Here is a 21,741-nt window from a genome sequence, read left to right as displayed (position 1 = left end):
CCACTGGTATAGGGCGTACACACGGAGCCGTTGGACCCCCCAGAGCGTTGCGTATGCCGTTCTATCCACCTTGGGACCCGTTATCGTTTCCGCAGTTGTTTACTGTCATATTCGGTCGTCCTCGTGTGGCCGAACGGTCTATATGACACTAAATAGTAACGAAAACGACCGTTTTCGTCCTCGTGTGGCCGGGGCCTAAGAGTTTCCTTTTTAAAAGTGTTTTTGAGTTGGGAGGAAAGTATTTTCTGCCAGGTCACACATCTCTTCATGCCCAGGGGAACAGCTCCATGTGTGAGGGGTTTAAACTTCTTAGTGCCAGTGACTTGACATGGTCCTGTAGAGAGCAGCCTTAAAGAGTCCTCGAAGACTTGGAGTCCATCCAGGAACAGGGGGCGTATGGCCAGTGTCAGACCCTCTCCTTTGTTCTCAAAGCTGGGACGGAGCGTCCCACAGAGCCTTGCTGGTTTGGCTGGTGGGTCCGGGGTGAGACGTGACATCCTGCCCCTGGCTCCTGGCCCTCTGATGTTGAGCTGCAGAGAGCAGAAGGTGAAGCTGTTGGAGGCTAAATGAGACCAAAGGTCTTGGCCCTTCTGCCACTCTCCTTTCTTTTCCACATTGCTTCTAATGTCTCGTCACATTATAAAGAAACTGAGGCTTTTTTGCTTAGGGGGCTCTCGCAAATCCTAATCCATTTGGGTAGTGCAAGTGAAAATCATTTTGTTAGTTTTTATCAATTTAGTCTGGTTAAGTTTCAAAGTGCTTAAATTAAATCAGACCATCTCAATCTATCTGTTTGCTTGGGGTGTGTACAAAGGAGCTTTTGTCTCGAGATCTGCCTCTTTATAAATGCAAGGAAATTGCGGATTTAAAAAATATTGCCGGTGTAGTTTTTTTTCACTTTGACAATGCACTTTATTTTCTGGACTTTATTGGGCATATTTTTCTCAACTCCGAGTAAGTCCTCTCCAACTCATGTTTACCTATTAACCTGTTGTCGACAAATGCCTTCGAAGGTAAACAAAAATCCTGTGTTTTCGGTCAACTTCCTGAAATTCTGTCAGTATGGGTTGGATTATATTCATACTGCAAACGAACTGCACAGGGTTTGCTTGGAAACGGTCCAACACCACTTTTCACAAGCAGTGTCTCACAATTGATTTTGACGTACCAGAAGACAATTACTATGTTCCAATCTTCCCAGACAAACATGTTTGATTTAAACTGACTACAGGTTTTGTAAAATCACCCTGAGCTGAATTCTCCGGCTTGTTGATTTTAGTCTGAAATGTCAGGCAGCGTATATGTAGCTCGTTTGTAAGAATTGTGGTCAAATGGGAAGAAACCCTGAACGTGTAATAAACTGTCACTGCATGCCTTTTAAAGTAAGCCCATGTGTCTAGATGATGCACTATTTATTAACCTTCTTATAGTACCTGAGGTTCAGCTCTTGGCATGATCTGCATTAGCTTCTTTCTTTGTGAAACCATGAAGAGGTCCCTTACCCTTTTTTTTCTCACAATATTTGATTCCCGCTGTCCTCCAATAACTCTGCCATCCAGCTTCAGCAGCTCGCAAAGAAAATGTACTCTTGTTTCATTAGCTTTCATTTGATACATTTCCACTTTTCGTTGTGGACAGAACAAGAAGTAAAAGCTCCATGCTGCGTTGTAGTGATTTTGTGTGTGTGTGTGTGTGTGTGTGTGTGTGTGTGTGTGTGTGTGTGTGTGTGTGTGTGTGTGTGTGTGTGTGTGTGTGTGTGTGTGTGTGTGTGTGTGTGTGTGTGTGTGTGTGTGTGTGTACTTCTCCATGTCGGTACTGAATAAGCAGACTTTGATGATAACAAACGATGCGGTCGACCACTTGGCTTTACCGACGTAAGAGTACCTGGTTTTTTTAACAGATCAAGCACTTCTCAAGTGTGGCATACATGCACATACACAGCCAGAATACTGAGCGGTACCCAGTAGTGGAGGGAGTGAGAGCTTCATGAAGTGGCTCTTACTCTTGTTATTATTGTTCACAGTGAAAGAATGTCTCGTTCTGAGCCCAGGAAACCATTACATTTTCCACAGAGGGGAAGAAAGAAGGAGTGAGCAAAATAAGAGAAAGGAGGAGGAAGAGGACAGATGGAGAGTGAAAAAAAGGAGTGACAAAATGTGTGCCAAACGAGAAAAGGAGGCAAGATGAAAAGGATTATTTCCCCGGCGGTACTTCACTGACTTTTTAAAGAGCCCGTTTTGCGGCAGCTGCACCTCCATTCCCTTTCAAACCAACTCCTCCTCGCCCACAAACAACACACACTGTCAGAGAGCCGGCCACTTCTCTAGCAACAGCCAGCAGTTTACCGCATGGCTTTTGAATTCAGTGGACCTGAAATAAATCCATCCAGGTGTGAGCCACTGTGGGGAAGAGAGTGTCGGGATATGAAAGAATTTGATGTTGGTTTCAGTCACTTGCTGCTTTGCTAATGTTTACCTTAATCAGTGTGTGCCTGCAGGCTTTTCTGTCACCTGCTGCATGAGCTTAGTTCTCATGACATCAATTAAACATGAAAAATTACTTCCCGGCATGAACACTGGACCTGCACACAGAGATGCTTTGGAATAGTGATCAATACTTAAAGGGGGCCTATTATGCTTTTTGGGGGGTTTTCCCTTTCCTGTATCGTTTTGTATAAGTTTGTATGTACATGGTGTACAAAGAGGGGGTTTATCTCCCACACACTCCCCCCTGCCTGAAATGACTCAATCATAGTCCTTTGTTTACTTTCCCAATAAAATGACATCATTTCGTAACACTCTCGCCCCAACACATTCTGATAGGCTTAGGGATTGACCAATCACAACAGAGCCAGCCAGCTAACCAGCCAGCCTAGCTTTTTTGAAAGTTAAAGCATGTAAACATTTTCTCCCTGACTTAATTTCACATCAACCCTGAATTGTTTAGGACCAAAAATGAAAAATGAATATGTGCAGAGCCATCCAAAACCTGCAGTGTATAATAATGTAGTGAATCCCTTCCTTTACATCTCCTCTCCAGGTAAGCTGTGGCAGGTTTTGACTTGCTAAAAGGCTCCCAGCCACAGCTATCAGGACCCTGCATGCATGTTATTTTCACTCAGGGCCCCATTCAGACAGTGTGTTATGCATACGTGTGTGACCTCACATTTTGCGTGTCATTGTTGTATATCTGGGCAGATTGAGAGTGACAGTGAGTTTGAGGCATCTAGAGGCCCCCACCCCTGCATACTGTGTAGTACACAAATGCTTTTATTTTGAGTTTGGGTGCAATCTTTTTTCTTCCTTTCCCCTTTTTATCCCTGCATAAAGTTTATAGCCCTTTTGATAGAGTTGTATTGTAAAGGTTTACAGTGTTTGTGTGGAACTGAGTTTACGCTTCACATGCCCTACAGGTCCAGGCACCGTACAGCCACCCCCTTTTCCTCCTTATGCCCCTTTCTTTTGTTTCCATTTGTCTTTCAGCAACGTTTAAGGAAACCAGCCACCATGCGGGTCAGGATGAAAGATTGATAGTGAGAGAAGGGATCGGACTGAACAAACTTTTAACTGATTTCATTCAGAGATAAAATATATTTTATTCATTTTAGCAAATTGTTCAAACTTGAAAGCTTGAAGGCAGGAGTTATATGTTCAATATTTGTGTTTCAGTGTGTTTTCATATCTGAGTATTAAGGAGCACTAAGTCTTGACAACTCAAGGAGAGATGATATACATTTACTGGTGGGGGCTGATTATGGATGGCCTCCTCTGTTCACTTTTATTTGTGCCCTTTCTTTTCTGCTTTGTGGTTTGTCCTCAGATTACATTCAGTGGTTTTTAGAAGGTATTTTTTGCAACGGGCATTACCTTCCAACAATCCTTGCCCCATCAAAATAAGATCAAACCCAACCAGGCTCATTTTCACCCTCTGTGTAAAATGTATAAGCCAAAGCATACCCCCTTTTTGCTGCCTTCCAGCTCCCCTCCCCCCTCTCTTAAATTGGAGCCTTTCTGACAGAAACAGTTCTGTTTGATTTTGCTCGACAGGAGACCACCAACAGTGCACCTCTCAGCAGAAACATTTCTTTAAAGTTTTTGATAATTTCTCTTCTCTTTTATGCCTCATCATCTCATTTTCTTTTCATGAGCCTTGCCACAGTTGTGTTTTTAACAAATCTTTAACAGGCTACAGCGCGGACTGGGGGCAGTCACCGCCTGGTACCCCCTAGGTGGAGCGATGACATGGTGATGGTCAGAAGGAGCAGAGTTCAAGGGGTCGGGTCAGACGATTCAGTCTTACTGTGTGTGGATGGACGGAATCGGGGGTGGTAGGAGCGAGGGGAAGGTGTGAAGGTCACAAGGGTGAAAATGAGAGTTCAGAGATGTTGTCACGCTGAGCAGACCCAGAGCCCTCTAGCTGCCAGCCTGAGGTGTTTGTCTTGCCATTAACTTCCCCACTATTTATTTTCAAACCCGCTGCAGCTGCGCCACTTTGTCTGAAACGCCTGGTTTCTTTTTGGCAAGGGAATGGTTTCAGATCTTTGATAAGCACTACTGGACAGAATGAGCTGCCCTCATAAACTCACTTATTCAGAGTGTGGGTGGAGGGCCTTGCAGTCAGAGGTTTGAGGTGGGGCTTTAAGACCCGAGATTAGGGGAGCTGCGTCTCTGACTGCAAGTCGGTAATCTGCGGTCTGTGTCACACAGGCGTAGCAGTGCCCGTAAAGACCAAGAGGAGATAAAGAGATAAAAGTGCCCAGTCTGTGAGCTGATGCCCATAAAAGCGCTGCCGTCGGTTCTCAGGGCGCCTTCGAAATGCGATCCTGTAAAAATATTTTCTCCTCATTAACCTGTCATCCGTGGAGCCGTGACGCATAGCCAGGCAAAGGAGTGCTCAGAGTGAGGAGGGTGGAGGAGATTGTCTAGGGGCCCAAGGGGGAGACTTAGCAGCCTGGATGCTTTATTTGAAGGTTGTCCTGTGGTAATGTGTTGAGTAGGGTGAAAGGCCTCGGTGGGCCCGGAGTGTTTAAACAGCAGCAGTTAGCGTAAATCTCCCCAAACGCAGACCCCAGACAAGTTCAGGGCACTCAGAGACCTCAACACACACACACACACACACACACACACACACACACACACACACACACACACACACACACACACACACACACACACACACACACACACACACAAATGTACATATTTGTCTCAGACAGTGGCGAAAGTGCGTCTCTAAGGTCTATTCCGAGCACAGCTTGTTTGGACATGTCTTTCATTGACGCTATCCCCTCTGTCCAGCCTGCTTGTTTTTTTAGTGTTATTTGTCTAGCTGTGTGTGTGTGTGTTTGTTTGAGCTGCGCTGTTTACGTGTGTCCATCAGCAGCTAGAGGCCCCCCGGCCGTGCCCCCTTGTCTGGACAGAATGTATGCGTTTCAACAGTCTTAGGACGCATTGTGAGGGCTGTATATTTGAGAGAGAGTACGGATGTAGGGATCAGGGCCTCTGTTTATTTCTTTTTGACGAAGATCGGCTGAATGTGACCCTGGGTCAGAGTTTTGGCCCAGGCCGGCCTAGGTTAGACCTTCCTCGGCTCCAGGTCACACTGGGCCCCTTTGTACACCCTCCGACTTCAGGCTGGTCCTGAGTGACAACCAGCTGAATAACGTACTGCAGGGAGACCACAAATGTGACCGTGTTTGTCTGTTTGGGTCAAATGTCCTTGTTCTGCCAAGAGTGCTTAACAAATTCTTAATCCTGACATAATATCCCATTCACCATTTTGTTCAACCTCCTATATTTGAAAACAGGCTCCTTTTTGTGTTGCATGTTATTTTTGGATATCTTTCACCAGAAGCAAAGGTCTAACATTAGTGACCTCATCTATCCTGCAAACAGCCCAACGTGGAGCCACTCTGTCTTATACTGGAGTTGGTGTTCAGTTGTCCAGCAGATTACTGTATAACTTAGTGCCCTTTCCTGTTGAGTTGCAACGATACTGTTAACAAGAATAGGCTCATTGAGACTGCATTCACAGTGCCTGACTTGTGCACATAAAGGGACACCTCAGCTAGGGGTAGGCTGGCGGAAAACCCAACTGGAGATATGAGCAGGAAATCAGCAGCAGATGTGGGTGTAAAGTGATGCAGATGGAGGCAGAGGAACCCTCTTATAGGACACTGGGTACACCCACTGTCTCATGGTCTGTCCTCCACCAAGCCTGAAAGGGGATCACTTGGAGCCATGACACGGATTTATTACAGTCAAGCAATGACTGACCTTATCCTCACAAAGCCTCTCTATGATGCAACATGTGATAGTACCTCCCCTATAACACCAGGGTTTTGTCTAAACCGGGTAACAGGGGCGCTGCGCCCTCTTACTTTCGCCATGCGACCTCATACCAAAATGCAAATGTTTTAAAGGGATGCCAGAAAACAATATTTATATTCGTCAAAAACTGTATAATAACTCCAAAATATAGACGGCAGAGACAGCTTTGTTTTTACGGAGCTCCGAATAAATAGGGGATTGTGTGTCGGTCTGCCGGTTACACTCAAACTGTGATTTCTGAATGAGATTGTTTCTTTTATTGTCCTTTTTTCTGTAGAGGAAGTAAATAAACCGTAACTAGGGATTTATTTGTTGTTTGAGGTGCAATATGTGACTCAGCAGCTTTAAGAAATTAAGAAACTATTACTTTCCGCTTCACTCTAATGCATTATTTGCACCGCAAAGTGGCTGGGACCGTAAGTTTTGTCTGGAAGTGACCTGAGCGCCCTCATACTATATTTTTATAGAAAAAACCCTGAACACCATATTGGTATCTTATCATCATATTGGTATTGCACCAATACGGTAATTCCTATGAAAGATAATGTCAAAAGATAAGGGAAATAACACCATTTCATTCGTGATTCTCTCTTAGCTCATCATGCATTTATCATGTACTGATTGATGCTAAGTCAATGTATTGACAAAAAATGGTCAACACAATTGTTCAAAGCACAAGCAAATGTCCATGACCAATACTCCAAAACCAAACGATATTCAATGCTACAAAACAGAAAAGCAGCAAATCATTGCATATGAAAATCTGAAACCAGAGAAAGTGTCCATTTCCATTAAATGGCATGAATTGCTGTGCCAAAGCCAAATGCAGGGCTGTATTTATCCATGCATTTGCTCCGAACAACCAATGTTGTTGTTACCAGAAGCTCCTGAGGATGGGTTCTGATTTAGACTGGCCTGACACACACTTTTACTTAATCAAATATACATTTTGATGAACTTTTCAACTGTTAAGTTGTTTTTTTTTTAAATTAATTTGTGTTCATACCTGTCCTCCATTTTGGACAAGCTGCAGATGTGAAAGCCACTTGTGGCTGACAGTCTCTAACATGATGAAAGCTGTCTCAACCCTTCACATACCAAACTCATACTCCTGCAAGGAGGAAGAAAAGGAGCAGAAGGCAAAAGCATAGTAGGTTTTCACGAGGATTCCTCGGCCGCAGCTAGGCCCTGGATATATGTGTCTGATTAATTGCTTTTCAAATAAATCACAGGTACTAGTCTGGGGCATCGCTCTCTTTTTTTGAGGTGTGTGAGAAAACTAGACAAGGGAAAGGGTGCACAATGAAGGAGAGGAACAAGGTGACAGTTATTCGTTAGTCATTGAGTTGGTAATAAAGTTCACTCATGACAGCCGGGCCCCTGCTATCTCAATGTGTGTGTAGAGTCTGTGTGGCCTGAAAAGAATGAGTGATGCTGTGTCACAGAGGGGGCTGGGGAGTGATAATAGATCTGGAGTATTGTGCAACTGCATGTCAAGCTCGGTGGAGTTATGTGTTTATTTACTTGTGATGATTGAGGTTGTGTAATGTTTATCCTGGAGCGACTCATTATTCAAATGAGGTTGTGTAATTTCCCCCTCTGCTACGTGAGGGTTTAGTTCATTGTGAAACTTGCACAGTAGAAAATCGTCAACCTCCGCATGTTAAAGAGGCCCTATTGTGCGTTTTGGGTTTCCCCTCTCCTGTAGTGAGTTATATAGGTTTTTGTGCATGTTAATAGTCTGCAAAGGCTTACATCCCAAAGTTGTCTCCCACACACATACACCCCCCCCCCTTGCCTGAATTGCCACCATTGGACTCCTTTGTTTGCTTCCATAACATATTGACCTCACTACGTAACACTCGTACTTCAACACATTGTATGTGATGGTCTAGGCGCAGGACATCACTAAGCTGTTGATCAATTCAATCACAACAGAGCCTGCCAGCTAACCAATCAGAGCTGACTGGACTCTGGTTTCAGACAGACGGTGAAAAGAGGTGCTGCAGCACAGGCAGTAAGAGAAAAATAAAGCCCTTTTTGAACATTAAAGCATTTAAACATGTCACAGTAGAGACACAAAATACCAATATCTAACCTGAAAATGAGCATTATAGGGCCCCTTTATCGCACTACAAACGATAGATTTAAATGTATGTCTCTCATCTCCATTTTGTTTTATGCCTACTTTTCCCATGTCACCCTTCTATCTATTTAGCTCTTCTCCCCCTTTTTTTCCAAGCCCCCCCTTTTCATCCAAAGCTTCCAACATTGGCGGGCCCCTCCATACTGACACTCAGACTGCTCCTATCAGTTCCATCCAGCAAACGTCCCGTTACCCATCTGCACCTAATTTTCTCTTGTCCCTCCCCGTCTCCGTCCCATCTCCCTCTCATTTATCACACCTATGACGGCAGCCAAGTCTACCCGCCAAAGTTTATACATGTTTCCCTCTTTCTCCACTTGTTTTTTTTTCATCCCCCATCTCGCTTTCCGCCTCGCTTAACGAGCCTTTCAAAGATTGTCAGTCATCGGCGTCACCTCGTATCCGTCCGAACATGCGAGTGCAGAGAGGAGGGAACGATGGAGGGATGGTGACGGATTGGTTTATGGGGGAGGCTTTTGGCTTTTCGAAACAAGGGGAAGATAGAAGGATCAAAAGAATATGTTTTTTATCTGGAAAGACAACATCCTGATCATTACCTGAAAAAAACACATCGCGTAACTTTCAGCCCATTCACGTGCAGTCCCTATCACTTCTTGGAACATAGATTTTTAGGAAAAGGCCATTTTAATCCCAGCAGTCTTCTCTCTCAACAATGTAACTTTTCAGGAACTATTACGGCTTCTTCTGTTGCTATAAGTAACTGTGAGATATTATGATGGTTATTGTGAGCAGGCTGACACAAAGGTAGAAAACATTCGGCTGAAGAAGAGCCAAAGGGGTAGCTGTGAATTACAGGGCCTTTCAAGCCAACCTGGGAAAGAAAGAAAATAAGAGGGAAGATAAAGACAGACAGTGGTGAGCTGAGTCTACACTTTCAGGCCAATAAAGAAAAGAAAGCTGACAGATTTTTCTTTCTTCTTTTCTCTGTCCACTGTCCATACCACTAATAGCAGTGTCCTCTCATACTCTTCATCCTTTCTTCTTTCCAGGGGAAGAATTGAGGAATTGTCCCTGTGCCATGACTAGACTGTGGGTGTTTCTCAATCTCGAGTAAAGCTGCTCCAGAGCCACTATTTCAAGCATACTACGTAATTGAGTGCCGCAAAAGTACTGTTCCAATCTCCAGCATACTTGGAATTCTACCGAGCCCGGCGTACTTCGTTTGGAGAAATGTCGAGGCTGCACATGTGTAGACTCCGAGGTCTTAAAATCCCCACAATGCTTTGCACACGGACCAATTTCCCCAAATCTGTGGCGGAAAATGTAAGGCGGGGCCTCTCACATGACACACACTTGCTAGCCTGTTCCACTCTTCGTTTTCCGAATGCTAGGAAGTATTCTTGCCTTGCTTCTGAAGCAAGACGCTCGGAAGACATGTGCTACCAAGCAAGCGTACTCGAGATTGAGAAACACCCCATGTCTCTTGTGTTGGTTAGAAATATATCTTTCTGTTGAAGGACTGTTTATACCATTTTAGACTGTAAATGCAAAAAAGAGGCCTTCAGAAATCAGGAATCCACCCAAAGAGTGGGCCATTGCATGTTTGTATTCATCTTCTACATGCCTTTCTCTTTACGTTCTTGCTACTCTGTTTCCTGCTCTGCCTCTCCCATCCCTATATGCTACCGGTGTAGGGTTGAAGTGCAATGTCAGGGTGCAAACCCATAGCGATAAGTATGTGTGTCACTATGTCTCTGCCGCTCAGCAGGTGTGTTCTGCATATATAGGTGTGTCCCTCTGCTGTTGAAGGAGTCTATAGAGGTGAGGCAGAGTGTGAGAGTGTCAGGCTGATTGCGCTGACAGTTGCAGAAGGCTGTAGGTTGTCGGGACATGGAGAGCATCCGATCAATGTGTGTGTCCATCGCTGCTACAGATGCATAGCATTCCACCACCATCCATCAGCTGAAGCACTTAAAGGGATAGTTTGGATGTTTTGAAGGGGTTTGTATAAGGATCCATAGTGAGTGCATTTCAAATCAGTAGATAGTGGTTGGCACGCCCTAAGTTTTGAGAAATGGACAGCGGTACCAGCACAGAAGGAAAGGAATGTATTGCAGCGCGAAACAGTCGTTTTACATTGCCGTTCTGCAAAAGCATACCAAGAGAGCATACAGAAGATGGTTATATATGATTCAAGGGAGGTCAAAAGAACCAATACTCAAAATGTTGAGACAATAAGGGGCTTGTTTTACTACAGTACCATCATAGGGACGATAGAAAAATATGTTTAGGAAGCCGTTCAACTGATTATTCAGGTGTTATTTTTTCTCTTGATAATTTAGCATTGTAAACAACAAATCTGTGTTGAAAGTGGGAAAGCTAGTTAACATCAGCTATAAGCCGATTGCTTTTAACAGCGGGTGAACGGAGATTAAATACATTTGCATTACGGTGCTCTCTTATTCTATTCAATGAAAATTGATGTTGGGTGAGGGTCAATTTTAAACATTAACATGAAGTTCATTGTGAGCTTTAAAAATGTGTATTTGGCGAAATATAAGCGAAATAAAATCTGTAGTAGAGGGGGAGATAATGACCTTTTAAAAAAAAAAGTGTATGTTGAATTATGTGATAGATTTTTGTGTTTTTGGTATACGCATCTGGTGTAACATTTTTGGTATCTTGACGTTTTGTTATAGCTTTAGCTCTACTTTCAAAAGAGCTGTCTGGCACCTATGTCGATTTTGAATTCTTAGTTCAGCCTTTTTTTAGGTAAAGAAACATTTTGCTGCTCCAGCCCAAAGAAGTTCATTGTTTTGCTTCTGTGCCATTACTCGTGTCTGCTGCTGTCTCCTGTGTACATCATGCAAACCCATTTCAAAACCCATTTCATATTTCTTTAAAGCATGTCAGTGTCTTTTGTTTCACTCTTAATTGCAGTCAGACTGTACTGTACCTCAGGTTTGGCCTTTTGAGTATATCCCCAAAATGATTCTGTTTTTTATTTCTCAGAGCCGCAAAGCAGCCTACAGTAGTTTATTCTCATGGCATCCCATCCTGCATGTCAAAACAGGCAGCATATTTTCCATATAGGCCCACTGACAGATGGGTCGTGGTCAGAGCGCCAGGGATGGTATTTCCTTTTTCGTGCTTATTTTGAGTTCGTAATGACATCCATGTATTTTCTCCTTTTTGTTCTGAGTTTAATCGTCCACCACTCTTTGACCTCAGTTATGTAAACAAAAAAATGTGTTGGAGAGATTTTGGAGTCTTTGTCCTACAGTTGAATGTTTTAAAATTGGATAAATATTATTGTGTGTGTTGAGATGGTACAGCGGGCTGTTGCAGGCGCCTGCTTGTTTACAGAGCTATCTCTGCAGTTTGTTTGGTGGTGCCGTGTTATAGAACACAGGTCTCTGATAATGGAGTCTCTTTCTCTTCCTCCTCCTTTTCTGTTCATTCGACCCCTCACTCATTTTTCTCTCTGCCCCGCAGCTGTTTTTGTTCAGCTTGGTTTACTTTCCCATCCAAAATGTTAAGTCAAATACAGACTTGTACCCATTTCACAAGCACACACTACAATATGCTGGTGTGTTTACATTTGCTGCTCAGTATCGCGGACAACATAACACTGCTGACACCGAGGAGCATGACTCAAACAAAGAACTTAACAGAGCACAGCTTGGACCAGGTCTCAACCCTGGTCCTGACCCTGAGGTCAGTTTACAACTTGTCAAACCTTTAACCCTGAAGGGTCACTAGCGGAGTGCGAAAGTGCTGTTGCCAGGGCTGCAAGAAAGGATACTTTTCAATATATATTTAACTGCCGGTAACTTTTGTGCATTCATATGTCTATACAAATTCAGGGAAAAAAGGTAATAATTAATTCTCACAAACCAAGATGATGTCTTGCTTACAGGGATGAATTTATGAGGGGAAACAAAAAAATGTAAGGTTATCCTGGCGGTTAAACGCAGAATAAGTAGGATTTCCCCCCAAAAAATGAAATATATTATAATATTCTACATAATTCCTTTCTATCATCACACATTATCCACTAGAAGTGTGGGGCAGTGTCCGCATCTGCAGAGACCCTGCCTTCTGTCTTTATTTTCATATTTTTGGGACATTTATGGGTGTCTATCTCACATATCGACCAGGAGACACAGTGTAAGAAAGCATCCAAGAGGAAGCTACGAAAATAGCAGGCTCAGCATCGGAACATATGCAAATATATTTGGGCGAAAAATCAAAAGGACAAAGCTTGTTCCACAATGGGGTTGTGTTTCACCTGCTGACCTGCTGACGTGCCCCGTACCCAACTTTAAATAATGTGTTTACAAACTGCCACTGACAAATCCCAACAAGTCTGCGTGTGAGAAGCTGTTTTAAACAAATGGGGATTTCCAAAATTGTGGATAATAACTGTTGATTTGACAAAAATGATAATACATAGTTTTAGCAGGAGGCTTAACCCTATGTCTCTTTTTTCCCCCCAGGGGCAGTACCGGCCTTCAGACCTCGTGTGCCCAGAAACCTACGCCTGGGTTCCAATAGAGCAGTGCGTAACCATGCTGGAGAACTCCCGCTATGCTCGTTTCAACCAGGATCCTGATGCAGGTACAACAACACAATACTCTACTATTCCTTCTTATTGAATGTTTAAAAAAAAAACTGCATTTTTCTAACATACTGACCTGCCAATGTAAGCTTGGTTTTGGATCCTCCAGTTCTTTGTACACGCTCTTCTGGATGAACCCTTGAACCATGTGTTAACATCTGATCCGGTTTCACTGGGATGGTGTATTGAGAACTTGTGGGCTTGCTCCAAGGCAGCCACTGTTCAGGGGTAGAAGGAGGGCCAGTGGCTCTGATCGCTCAGTCTTTTCTCCACATGATCTTTCAGCATGTTCAGAAAAGGAGCCAAAGGACCTTGTTGCCATGAGTTGAATAGTGATATTAGCAAAAATAAACCGCATGCAGAAGGTAGACTGGCAGACGGCCATCGTCTGGCTGAGAAGTGGAGGCCAGCGAGAGTGTTAAATAGAGTGTAAGTGAGTTCGACAGTTTTGAAAGAAGAGTTTTGAAGAGTTACTGCATACATATGATGCCAAAAAAAGACTGATACATTTTATTTTGTATTTCTAATATCTCTCTCTGCCAACTTTCCAGTGTTGGTTCGGCTTGTTTGTGCTCTTGGCTGTTTTTAGGAAAATATGCAGTAAAATTCCTGCAGCTCTCACATAAACACACATTTAATTATTTGCGTCTAATTGCTCTGCATGCTGAGCAGATATGCGTACACCTTATGTGACAGTCTAATGGGTATGACACTGCTCAACTTCAGAATAAAAAAATAAAATATGGTTTTATTTGACCAATGCTGTGTTATGGGAATTATTTGAGCATGGGTTCAAGCATTTAGACTTATATAGTAGTTCATCTCACGAGTATCCTGGACAAAATAATTAGGATTCATGATATTATCCTAATAATCATCACAATATTGATGAGCTTTCAAAATGGCAGAAAAACATTACATTTTGTTAAGGAACTAATCTTTTTTTTCCCACCACAGATAGGGCAGTTCTTACCTCAATACTTTTCAATCCACTCAATCAATCTTAAACAAGATAGTTATCAATCATAAGATCCCCCCGCATAAATAAAAGATAAATATAAAAAAGCCAGATTGTTATTTCTCACTAATACCTACAAATTAACTGTTAATATTTCCCGTGCCTGAGTGCATGGAGCGTACAGGGGCTTGTCAGCTCCTGCTTACTCTTCCTTATTCATCTAATGTAGACACTGATGGGTAGGAATAAGTAATAGAAAAATAAGAGAAGATAAGAATACGATTTATCAGGAAGTCTTGGATTGATAGATGAAGGATATGAGGGAGTAATATAAGCATGGATGGAGAGTGGAGAGACGTGATACAAATAGAAAAAGAAAGGGAGGAAGGCTGGTACTTGTATGCTGGCACTAGAAGAGAGAGAAGTAGAATAAAATAAGAGACAGACTGACAGGGGAAACGGCTTAGGAGAGTGTTGTAATGAGGTCATACTTGGCCTTGACGCCATGCAGAAAGGTAAAAATGATGAACTTCAAAGAAAACTGGCACGGATGCCCTTTTCCTCTGATCTGTTTTTTTTTTTTACGGAACAGAAGTCTTAAGGCCAGCTTTTCTTGTTTACTCAAGTGATGGTAAAGGCTCCACAGGAGAGAAAAGGCCACTCTAAGGCTGGTCATTTTCAATCTAGGCTGTGGTTGGTCGACCCTTTCTTGTCGATTGTACCACTGATCCCTGCACAAATTACTGAGGACAAGGTTAACCTTTTTTAACCGTGGCCAGAGAGTGTTTGTGTTTCTTGCGGTGCCTCCATTCCTGCGTGGACTGTTGATCTTGGACGGGTCTGGACATTATTTCAGGCCTAGCTGTCCAAGCATGGTGTCATTACATTTCAGTGCTGGCTGTCTGGACGGCTAGCTCTCAGGCCTGCTGCCAAAGCTGTGTGGTGCCAGACTGTAGTGGCTGCATGGAGGCTTGTGTCTCCCCCAGAAAGACAGTCAAAGTCAGTCAGTCAGTCAGAATGCAGACTCAGGTTAGCAGCATTGCAGATTGATGGCTTGTCTTTATTGGCATTATATTAATGTGTGGTCTAAAGAAAGACACGTTGCAAATCCTGGGTAATTCCAGACTGGATAAACTTTTAGGGAGTAACTTAAAAGATACAACTTTTTAGATGTTTTGTATTCTGGCCAGTTCTCTATGCTTTCAAGATATCTACTCTAATCTTTACTCTGTTTCTGTTCTGTCATTACACATTTAACAGAATATATTATTTATACCAATCACTGGCTGGTTGTCAAGGAAATCTGCATCAATAATGCTAAAAGTTAAAAGAAAAAGTTTTGGGCATATAAAATGTATATGTCACGGTGAGTTATATGTAAAAAAAAAAAGGCTAGGTGTTCAAAAGGAATAATTCTCATTCAAATCTGGTAGTTGTTTTATAATGCATGTTATTGCGCATGTATTCATGTCCATATACAGGGTGATAAAACTGATACCCCTTTTTTAAAGTGAAAAAAAACAAAACCTGCCTGAACGACTTGATTTGACTCATTGTACACTTCCATAACATTATGATGTCATTGTGTAACACTCGCGCTTCTGTTGGCTGGTGCTCAAACACTCTGGTTTCAGACAGAGGGGGAAAAGTTCACAGGCAGTATGAGAAAGATAAAGATGTTTTTGAAAATTAAAGCAAGAAACATGTCACAGAAGAAGCACAAAATACAAATATGAACCTGAAAATGGGCATAATAGGGCCCCTTTAAGAAATAACAGTTTCACAAACATTTTAATTAAAGTCACAATTTATTCCAACTAATGCTTGTTATGAGGCCATGCCATGAACTCCAGGCCTCATGACGAGGGGGGGAGCTGGGTGTGTTTTCTGATGTAAGTGTGACCGGGTTCCAAAGCTGTCTTAATGAGGTGCGTAAAGACAGTTAATCTAAAGTTTACACAACTCTGTCCGAGCTGCAGGCTAACATTGATTACACGCTGAGGGCCCCGGGGCCTCATTTAGGCTCTAACGAATGTACATACAGTATGTACACACACACACATAGACACACTCACATCCTACACACCACATATGTGTTATCTCTCACACACTCATAATCTAGTGTTTGCTTGGCGGAGGAAGAAGTAGGGGCATTGCCCTAGGAGCAGGATAAACACATGCAGAATGTGTGACACAAGTAGTCCTCCCCTGGACCTTGAGTATGTCCAGCAGGCGCCAAACTACTGTACACACACACACACACACACACACACACACACACACACACACACACACACACAATGAAACATACACACACAATATTTTGTTGCATAAAGATAAACATTTGAAATGAGAATATTCTTTAAAACTCTTTCTCTTTCATGTCTAAACGAATACACAGTGACACGTTCACCTCTAATAAAGCTGATTGCCTCTGAGTTGTACAGTATCTGTGCTTCCAGCCATGAAAAGTGAAGCCAAAACATTAGGTGGGGGAGATGATGATAGCCCGACAGCACCCACTCATTACCTGAGAGAGTTCCAATTTCCCCTTTGGATAAGAGCTACAATGATTACTTGACATAATAATAATCGTCAACTTACCTGATAATCGATTAAGACAAAGATTGCTTCTCAAATGTTATGATTTCCTTCTTTTATCTTTAGTCCATCATGTTATCTGAAAATGTTTGTTTTGCCCTGACAAAATAATACTTTAAAAGTCTCCTTGGTCTTTGAGAAATCTGTAATGGACCTTTTTTTCCACTATTTTCTGATATTTATAGACCAAAGGTTATTTGAGAAAATAATCAACAAATTAACCAACAATGAAAATAATACTTAGTTGCAGCCCTTCCCTCAGATATGCTGCACTTTGACCACTGGGGAAGAACCTTTCGTTCATTTTATTGTAATAATTATCCTTTTTAGTCCACGAGAAGACTCTTGGAGTTCAAAATCCACGGTCATCTTCAGAGTTCTAGGGTCAGCAGGAAGGATGTGTTTTAACAGAGGGGCTTGAACTCAGGTCCTCCGGTCAAAGAGCAGTCTTAATACTCTCTACCCTACACCTCCATTTTTCTCCTTTCAAACCTGAGCCCTGTTTTTGATTAGCAACATTGGTTCATAGGAAGTGGTCATAACCCTGATGGCCTGCCTATGAGCGGCGTCCGGTGTTAAGCAAGTATTTGAAAGTAGGAATGGGTGGGAAGATAGAGAGGAGCGTGGCGAGGTGTCAAGGCCTGAAGCCTCGGCTCTGACCCTCTCACTCCCTCCCCGACCCTCACCACTCCTCTTCCCCCCGACCCTTGAACCCCCGACCCCGAGGAGCAGCGACCTCCGAGCGGCGTGTCACTGAACATTCGCTGGGCCCAGCAGGAACGGGGTCTGGAGCTGCTCAAAGTGAGGAGGGGGGGGCACTTCTGGAGGACGGAGTGAGCGGAGAAGCAATGAAAGATGTTTATGTGAGCAGCGGATGTTTGGATTGAGTAAGAGAGGGAGATAGGGCCTTCTGCTCAGTATTACTGTTGGGGTTAATAGAGCATCTTAAATCTGCTACCCATTCTGCTCAGCGAGGGGACAGTGGTGCTTCAGAGCGGTGTCACGCTCGAGTGGACAAGTGTTCCTTTGCGTAACTGTTCTGTAAGTGGGCCATCACACTGATAAAGAACATGAGGAGGCCCAGAGAGCTTGGAGGGACAAGTTATTAATGAACTATCAAACGTTTAAATATGTTCACTTTAATCCCATCAAGGCACATTCATTCTTCATGGACCAAATGTAAACCTATGTGGAAGATTCACAACATGTTTACATCTATTAAAACCCATTTCCCTGTATGGTAAAACTCACACTGCGGATTTTCTTAATTAAAAAGTTGATATCAAACATGTTTCAATTAGATAACTTAGCAGTTGAGAGAAGGGGGACGACACAGTGGTTAGGGCATTACTGTGCAGGGAAATGGGGCTAATAAATAAAATATGAATCCGCAGGATAGTTTGAAAAAAAAGGGAAAGTTAAAATATGAATATATTTGATGGAGATTACTGGTTGTGATAGCTAAGGAGCCTCTGGGCTTTATGTTTATTCCCAGCTCTCCTATTTCCTCTGACTTCCTTTTCAGGTAGTGCCTGTGCTTGAGCTAGATGCTATAGTGATACATAAATGTTTGGAAAGTTCACTTACTGTACATCTACCTAAACACATGAGATTATTTGAATGTTGATGCTGTCCTGATTTTACCTTGCACTGCAGCTGGATACTGCCAATATCACAAGATCACAAGAAAATCTGTCTTGTCAGGCTTTAAGTGACACATTAGTGTCTTGTGAGGAAATACTGTGTGTGGTGTAGGTTTGTGCAACTTCACGAAGATGTGGCTGTTAAAGGGGCCCATTATGCTTGTTGGAGTTGTCCCTTTCCTGTCGTGTGTTATATGGCACATCAATTTGACTCCTTTGTTTACTTCTGTAACATAATTACATCATTATGTAACACTCACACTCTTGTTGGTGAGCACTCCAACATATTGTTTGTGATAGGCTAAGGGGCAGGACAATTCTAAGTAGTTGACCAATCACAACAGAGCCGGCCAGCTAACCAATCAGAGCAGACTGGGCTCCTGTTTCAGACAGAGGGTGAAAAGAGATGATGCAGCACAGGCAATAAGGGGAAAATAAAGATCTGTTTGAACATTAAAGCATGGAAACATGTCACAGTAGAGGCACAAAATACACTTTTTACATAGAAAATGCATTGATTTTCGCGCTATTGATCTCGCACGTAAACATAAACATGACGTTTTACTATAGAGTCCACAGATTATATTGGTATAAGTTTCATCACTGTGCGATCATAACTCACTGTTAACCCTGTGTTCTAGTATGATAACTAAAATAACATTGTACCTTGAAAATCAATGCATTCTAATAGCGGGTACATTTTACACGTTGGCGGTTTTAGGTTTACAGCGACCCCTGGCAGTTCTAGTGTTAAAACAACAGCAATGCCTCGAAAGGAAGTACATGCTGCACCAGCATCAGTTATAAATTACAACTGGAGTATTACTTTATCAAAATAAGAGCATTGAATGGAATTAAGGGTGTTTTTTCCGCCGCTCCTCTCCCAACTAGTTTTGAAAGTTTGATTTACTAACTGGCACTGTTGATCTGATTGGTTAAAGGTGGCCCTTGATAGATGGTGATCGTTTCTACTGATGGCTTCTCAGATGTATTTCTGTAAAAAAAATTGCCTTTCAACTCGTGTTTTCTATGATCAATGAAAACATTTTAACTGATTACAGCAGCAAAAGTTGGTTTTCTGATCACATCCAGCCCATAAATAGCCAAGATTGCTTTGTAAACTGGGGATTCTTTTAACATCTGGCAAAAGAGAAAGACCTTTTGTTTGCAGCATTACATCACAGTTTTGCAGCTTTTTCAGTTTTTGTCCAGTTATCCCAGTTTATTAGGTGATCAGGTGGGATTAAGCAGTACTTAGGCAAATATTTTAGGAATTATGCCGAAATATTGGCGCTTGCATCGCTCGTACCACCTGGTTGGTCAGCTGCGAGCCACATGGGTATTGTCATGGGGAGCAGTAGTGGCGAGTGGGAGGCCCCTGAGCTCTATTAATACCAAATCTTACTCGCTCCTGTTCGACTGATGTGTCGCCATGGGCCTGGCGAGGGTCCGATCCACTGCCTGGCCTGAAGTTTATTCTCATCTGCTTCCTCTTAGCAAGGCCAGATTCAGGATTGCGCCAGAATAGCAAACGGATTGAACGAAATATGGGGTTTTACTCTTCAGAAGGCACGGTATGAATGCAAAATAGTAGGCATTTTGCAATTGGTGTATAAGCAGAATGCTTAGAGGAGGCTTCGCTAATAGCTAAGGAGAGAGATAAAAGCTTTATAAGAGGGCACTAAGAATGACAGAAGTTCTGACAGAAAATGAAAGACTCCTCAATTCTGACTGGAGTGGGAGATGATTAGAGCTCACAGTGGGACCCATTTACATTCACAAACAAATTGCAGTATATCTTTTTCATGTTATATTAGCTGTAGTTAATGCTCCCTGCTGTGCCACCTCTTGCATGTCCTCCTGGCGCCAGCCGTGGGCAGCTTGGCTCAACCTCTCACTCCTGGAGGCAGCGGCTTTAGAGTCGGACTGAGGGGGCATCATATTTTCTTCTCAACCCATTTTTCCGTCTGACTCTCCAGAGGTCCATTGTTAGCTGCTGAACACGCGCACTTCTTATATTAGCAGCGTTTTCACTGGTCTGATGGGACCTGGCAGTGCACGACACAGGACCTAATGAAACACTGAGTCTGGCAGACCAGCGGGGAGCAAGGCTCCGTAAACAAGGGCCAACTAACTCAGCGTGGCTCCAGGTTTAGGGCGTAGCGGAATTAGGGCCTTAAGGGGAAGAAAAATGCTCCTGCTCCTCCAACAGTTTCTTGGAATAATAGTGTATCCTTGCCAAATCATTCAAGAGGTTAACTAATAAGAATGAGGAGGACAATAAAGACAGTGTTGTGGTGTGACTCTGCTCTGCTCTTCTTTACATTCTCATGTTTGTGATTCAGGAGACCCCCGGGTGCTGAAGGACGTGGGCAGAGCTCTGGTGCTTTACAGACGGGCCGTCATGCCGTACGCCGCCTACTCCCGTAAACGTAAAGGCTCCAGCGACGAGGCGGAGGTGCAGCAGTACGGCGGCTTGGTCGGCCAGGACTGCATCGAGAGGATCTTACTCTACCGCACCTAAAACACACCACTGTCACACCACTGCACCTTTCAATCTCACGTGAATACACACCTTCCAGCAAGCTGTGTGTCTCTCGTACGTCTGTGTGTCTCCTCGCTGTCTGTCAAAGTGCTTTCTGCTTCCAGTAGTCTCACCGCGCTTAGCAGGTGTAATGCAGTGGCCAATAATTATCTATGTATGTAGCCATTCACCCATTGGCCTCATTCACATTTATTTCAAAAAATAAATATATATTCATCAATGTATCCTGCATTATCCATTCTTAGTTCTTCTTCTTCCTTCTGTTTGATTTGACTCCCAACAGGGACCTGTACCTTGGATGTTATTTAGATTATTATTTTCTATTCTCAGCCCTTAAGCAGTGATGTTCCTGATGATGTCATATGCAGGTGACAGCTCTCCTCCGAGCGGACTCAGGTTCAGCCATATGTCAGCGTTATCACTTGAGGAGCATTTTTTCTTTTGAATGTTCAGTGATCTTTGAAGGTGGTTTTTACTTTGCTTACATTACATCCTCAATCTTCTCTACACAGCACCACTCAATAATTGTTTATCATTGGAACATTTTTTAAAGTTGTATTTGCTTTTCTTTTAATATTGACAGTATTTTTTTGTTTAACCGAATAAAAGGGTTGTCTATTCCATGCTTGGACTATGTGGCTTTTCTTTGAATTCTAATTTTGGAACATAACACTGAATTCACCAGTGGAATTATCTTTGGAACAGTATTGCATTGGGGATAATTTTTTGGGGAAGGCGGTATTCCCAACATTTCTGCTGAGAAATTTTGCACAAACATCAACAAGTACTGAATATAATTAGGATGTCAATGGTCAAGGTCACATCAAAAAACTAGTTTTTGGTCATTTAGCTCAGTAATAGATATGCATACTATGACACTTTGGACAGACATTTATGTAGACTGCAACTTCACTATTTTGCGGAGGCTTACAACCAT

At 42.9% G+C, this 21,741-nt stretch overlaps 1 protein-coding gene across 1 annotated transcript in view; it reads left to right on the top strand.

The window, feature by feature from the left end:
• Positions 1 to 21,429, top strand: part of LOC104964478 (arginyl-tRNA--protein transferase 1-like) — a 21,874-nt gene extending 445 nt beyond the window's left edge. The window contains exons 2-4 of the mRNA XM_010793274.1: positions 11,413 to 11,416; positions 12,934 to 13,056; positions 20,605 to 21,429. Of these exons, the coding sequence (XP_010791576.1) occupies positions 13,008 to 13,056; positions 20,605 to 20,783 (228 nt within the window). The 5' untranslated portion in view covers positions 11,413 to 11,416; positions 12,934 to 13,007 and the 3' untranslated portion in view covers positions 20,784 to 21,429. The remainder of the gene's footprint in view (positions 1 to 11,412; positions 11,417 to 12,933; positions 13,057 to 20,604) is intronic.
• The last annotated feature ends 312 nt before the right edge of the window (positions 21,430 to 21,741 follow it).

The sequence above is a fragment of the Notothenia coriiceps genome, unplaced genomic scaffold (genome assembly GCF_000735185.1).
Source record: "Notothenia coriiceps isolate Sejong01 unplaced genomic scaffold, NC01 NC01_scaffold00037244, whole genome shotgun sequence".
NCBI lineage: Eukaryota > Metazoa > Chordata > Actinopteri > Perciformes > Nototheniidae > Notothenia > Notothenia coriiceps.
The sequence above is the reverse complement of the archived record's forward strand: the minus strand, read 5'-3'. Positions and strand labels throughout refer to the sequence as shown.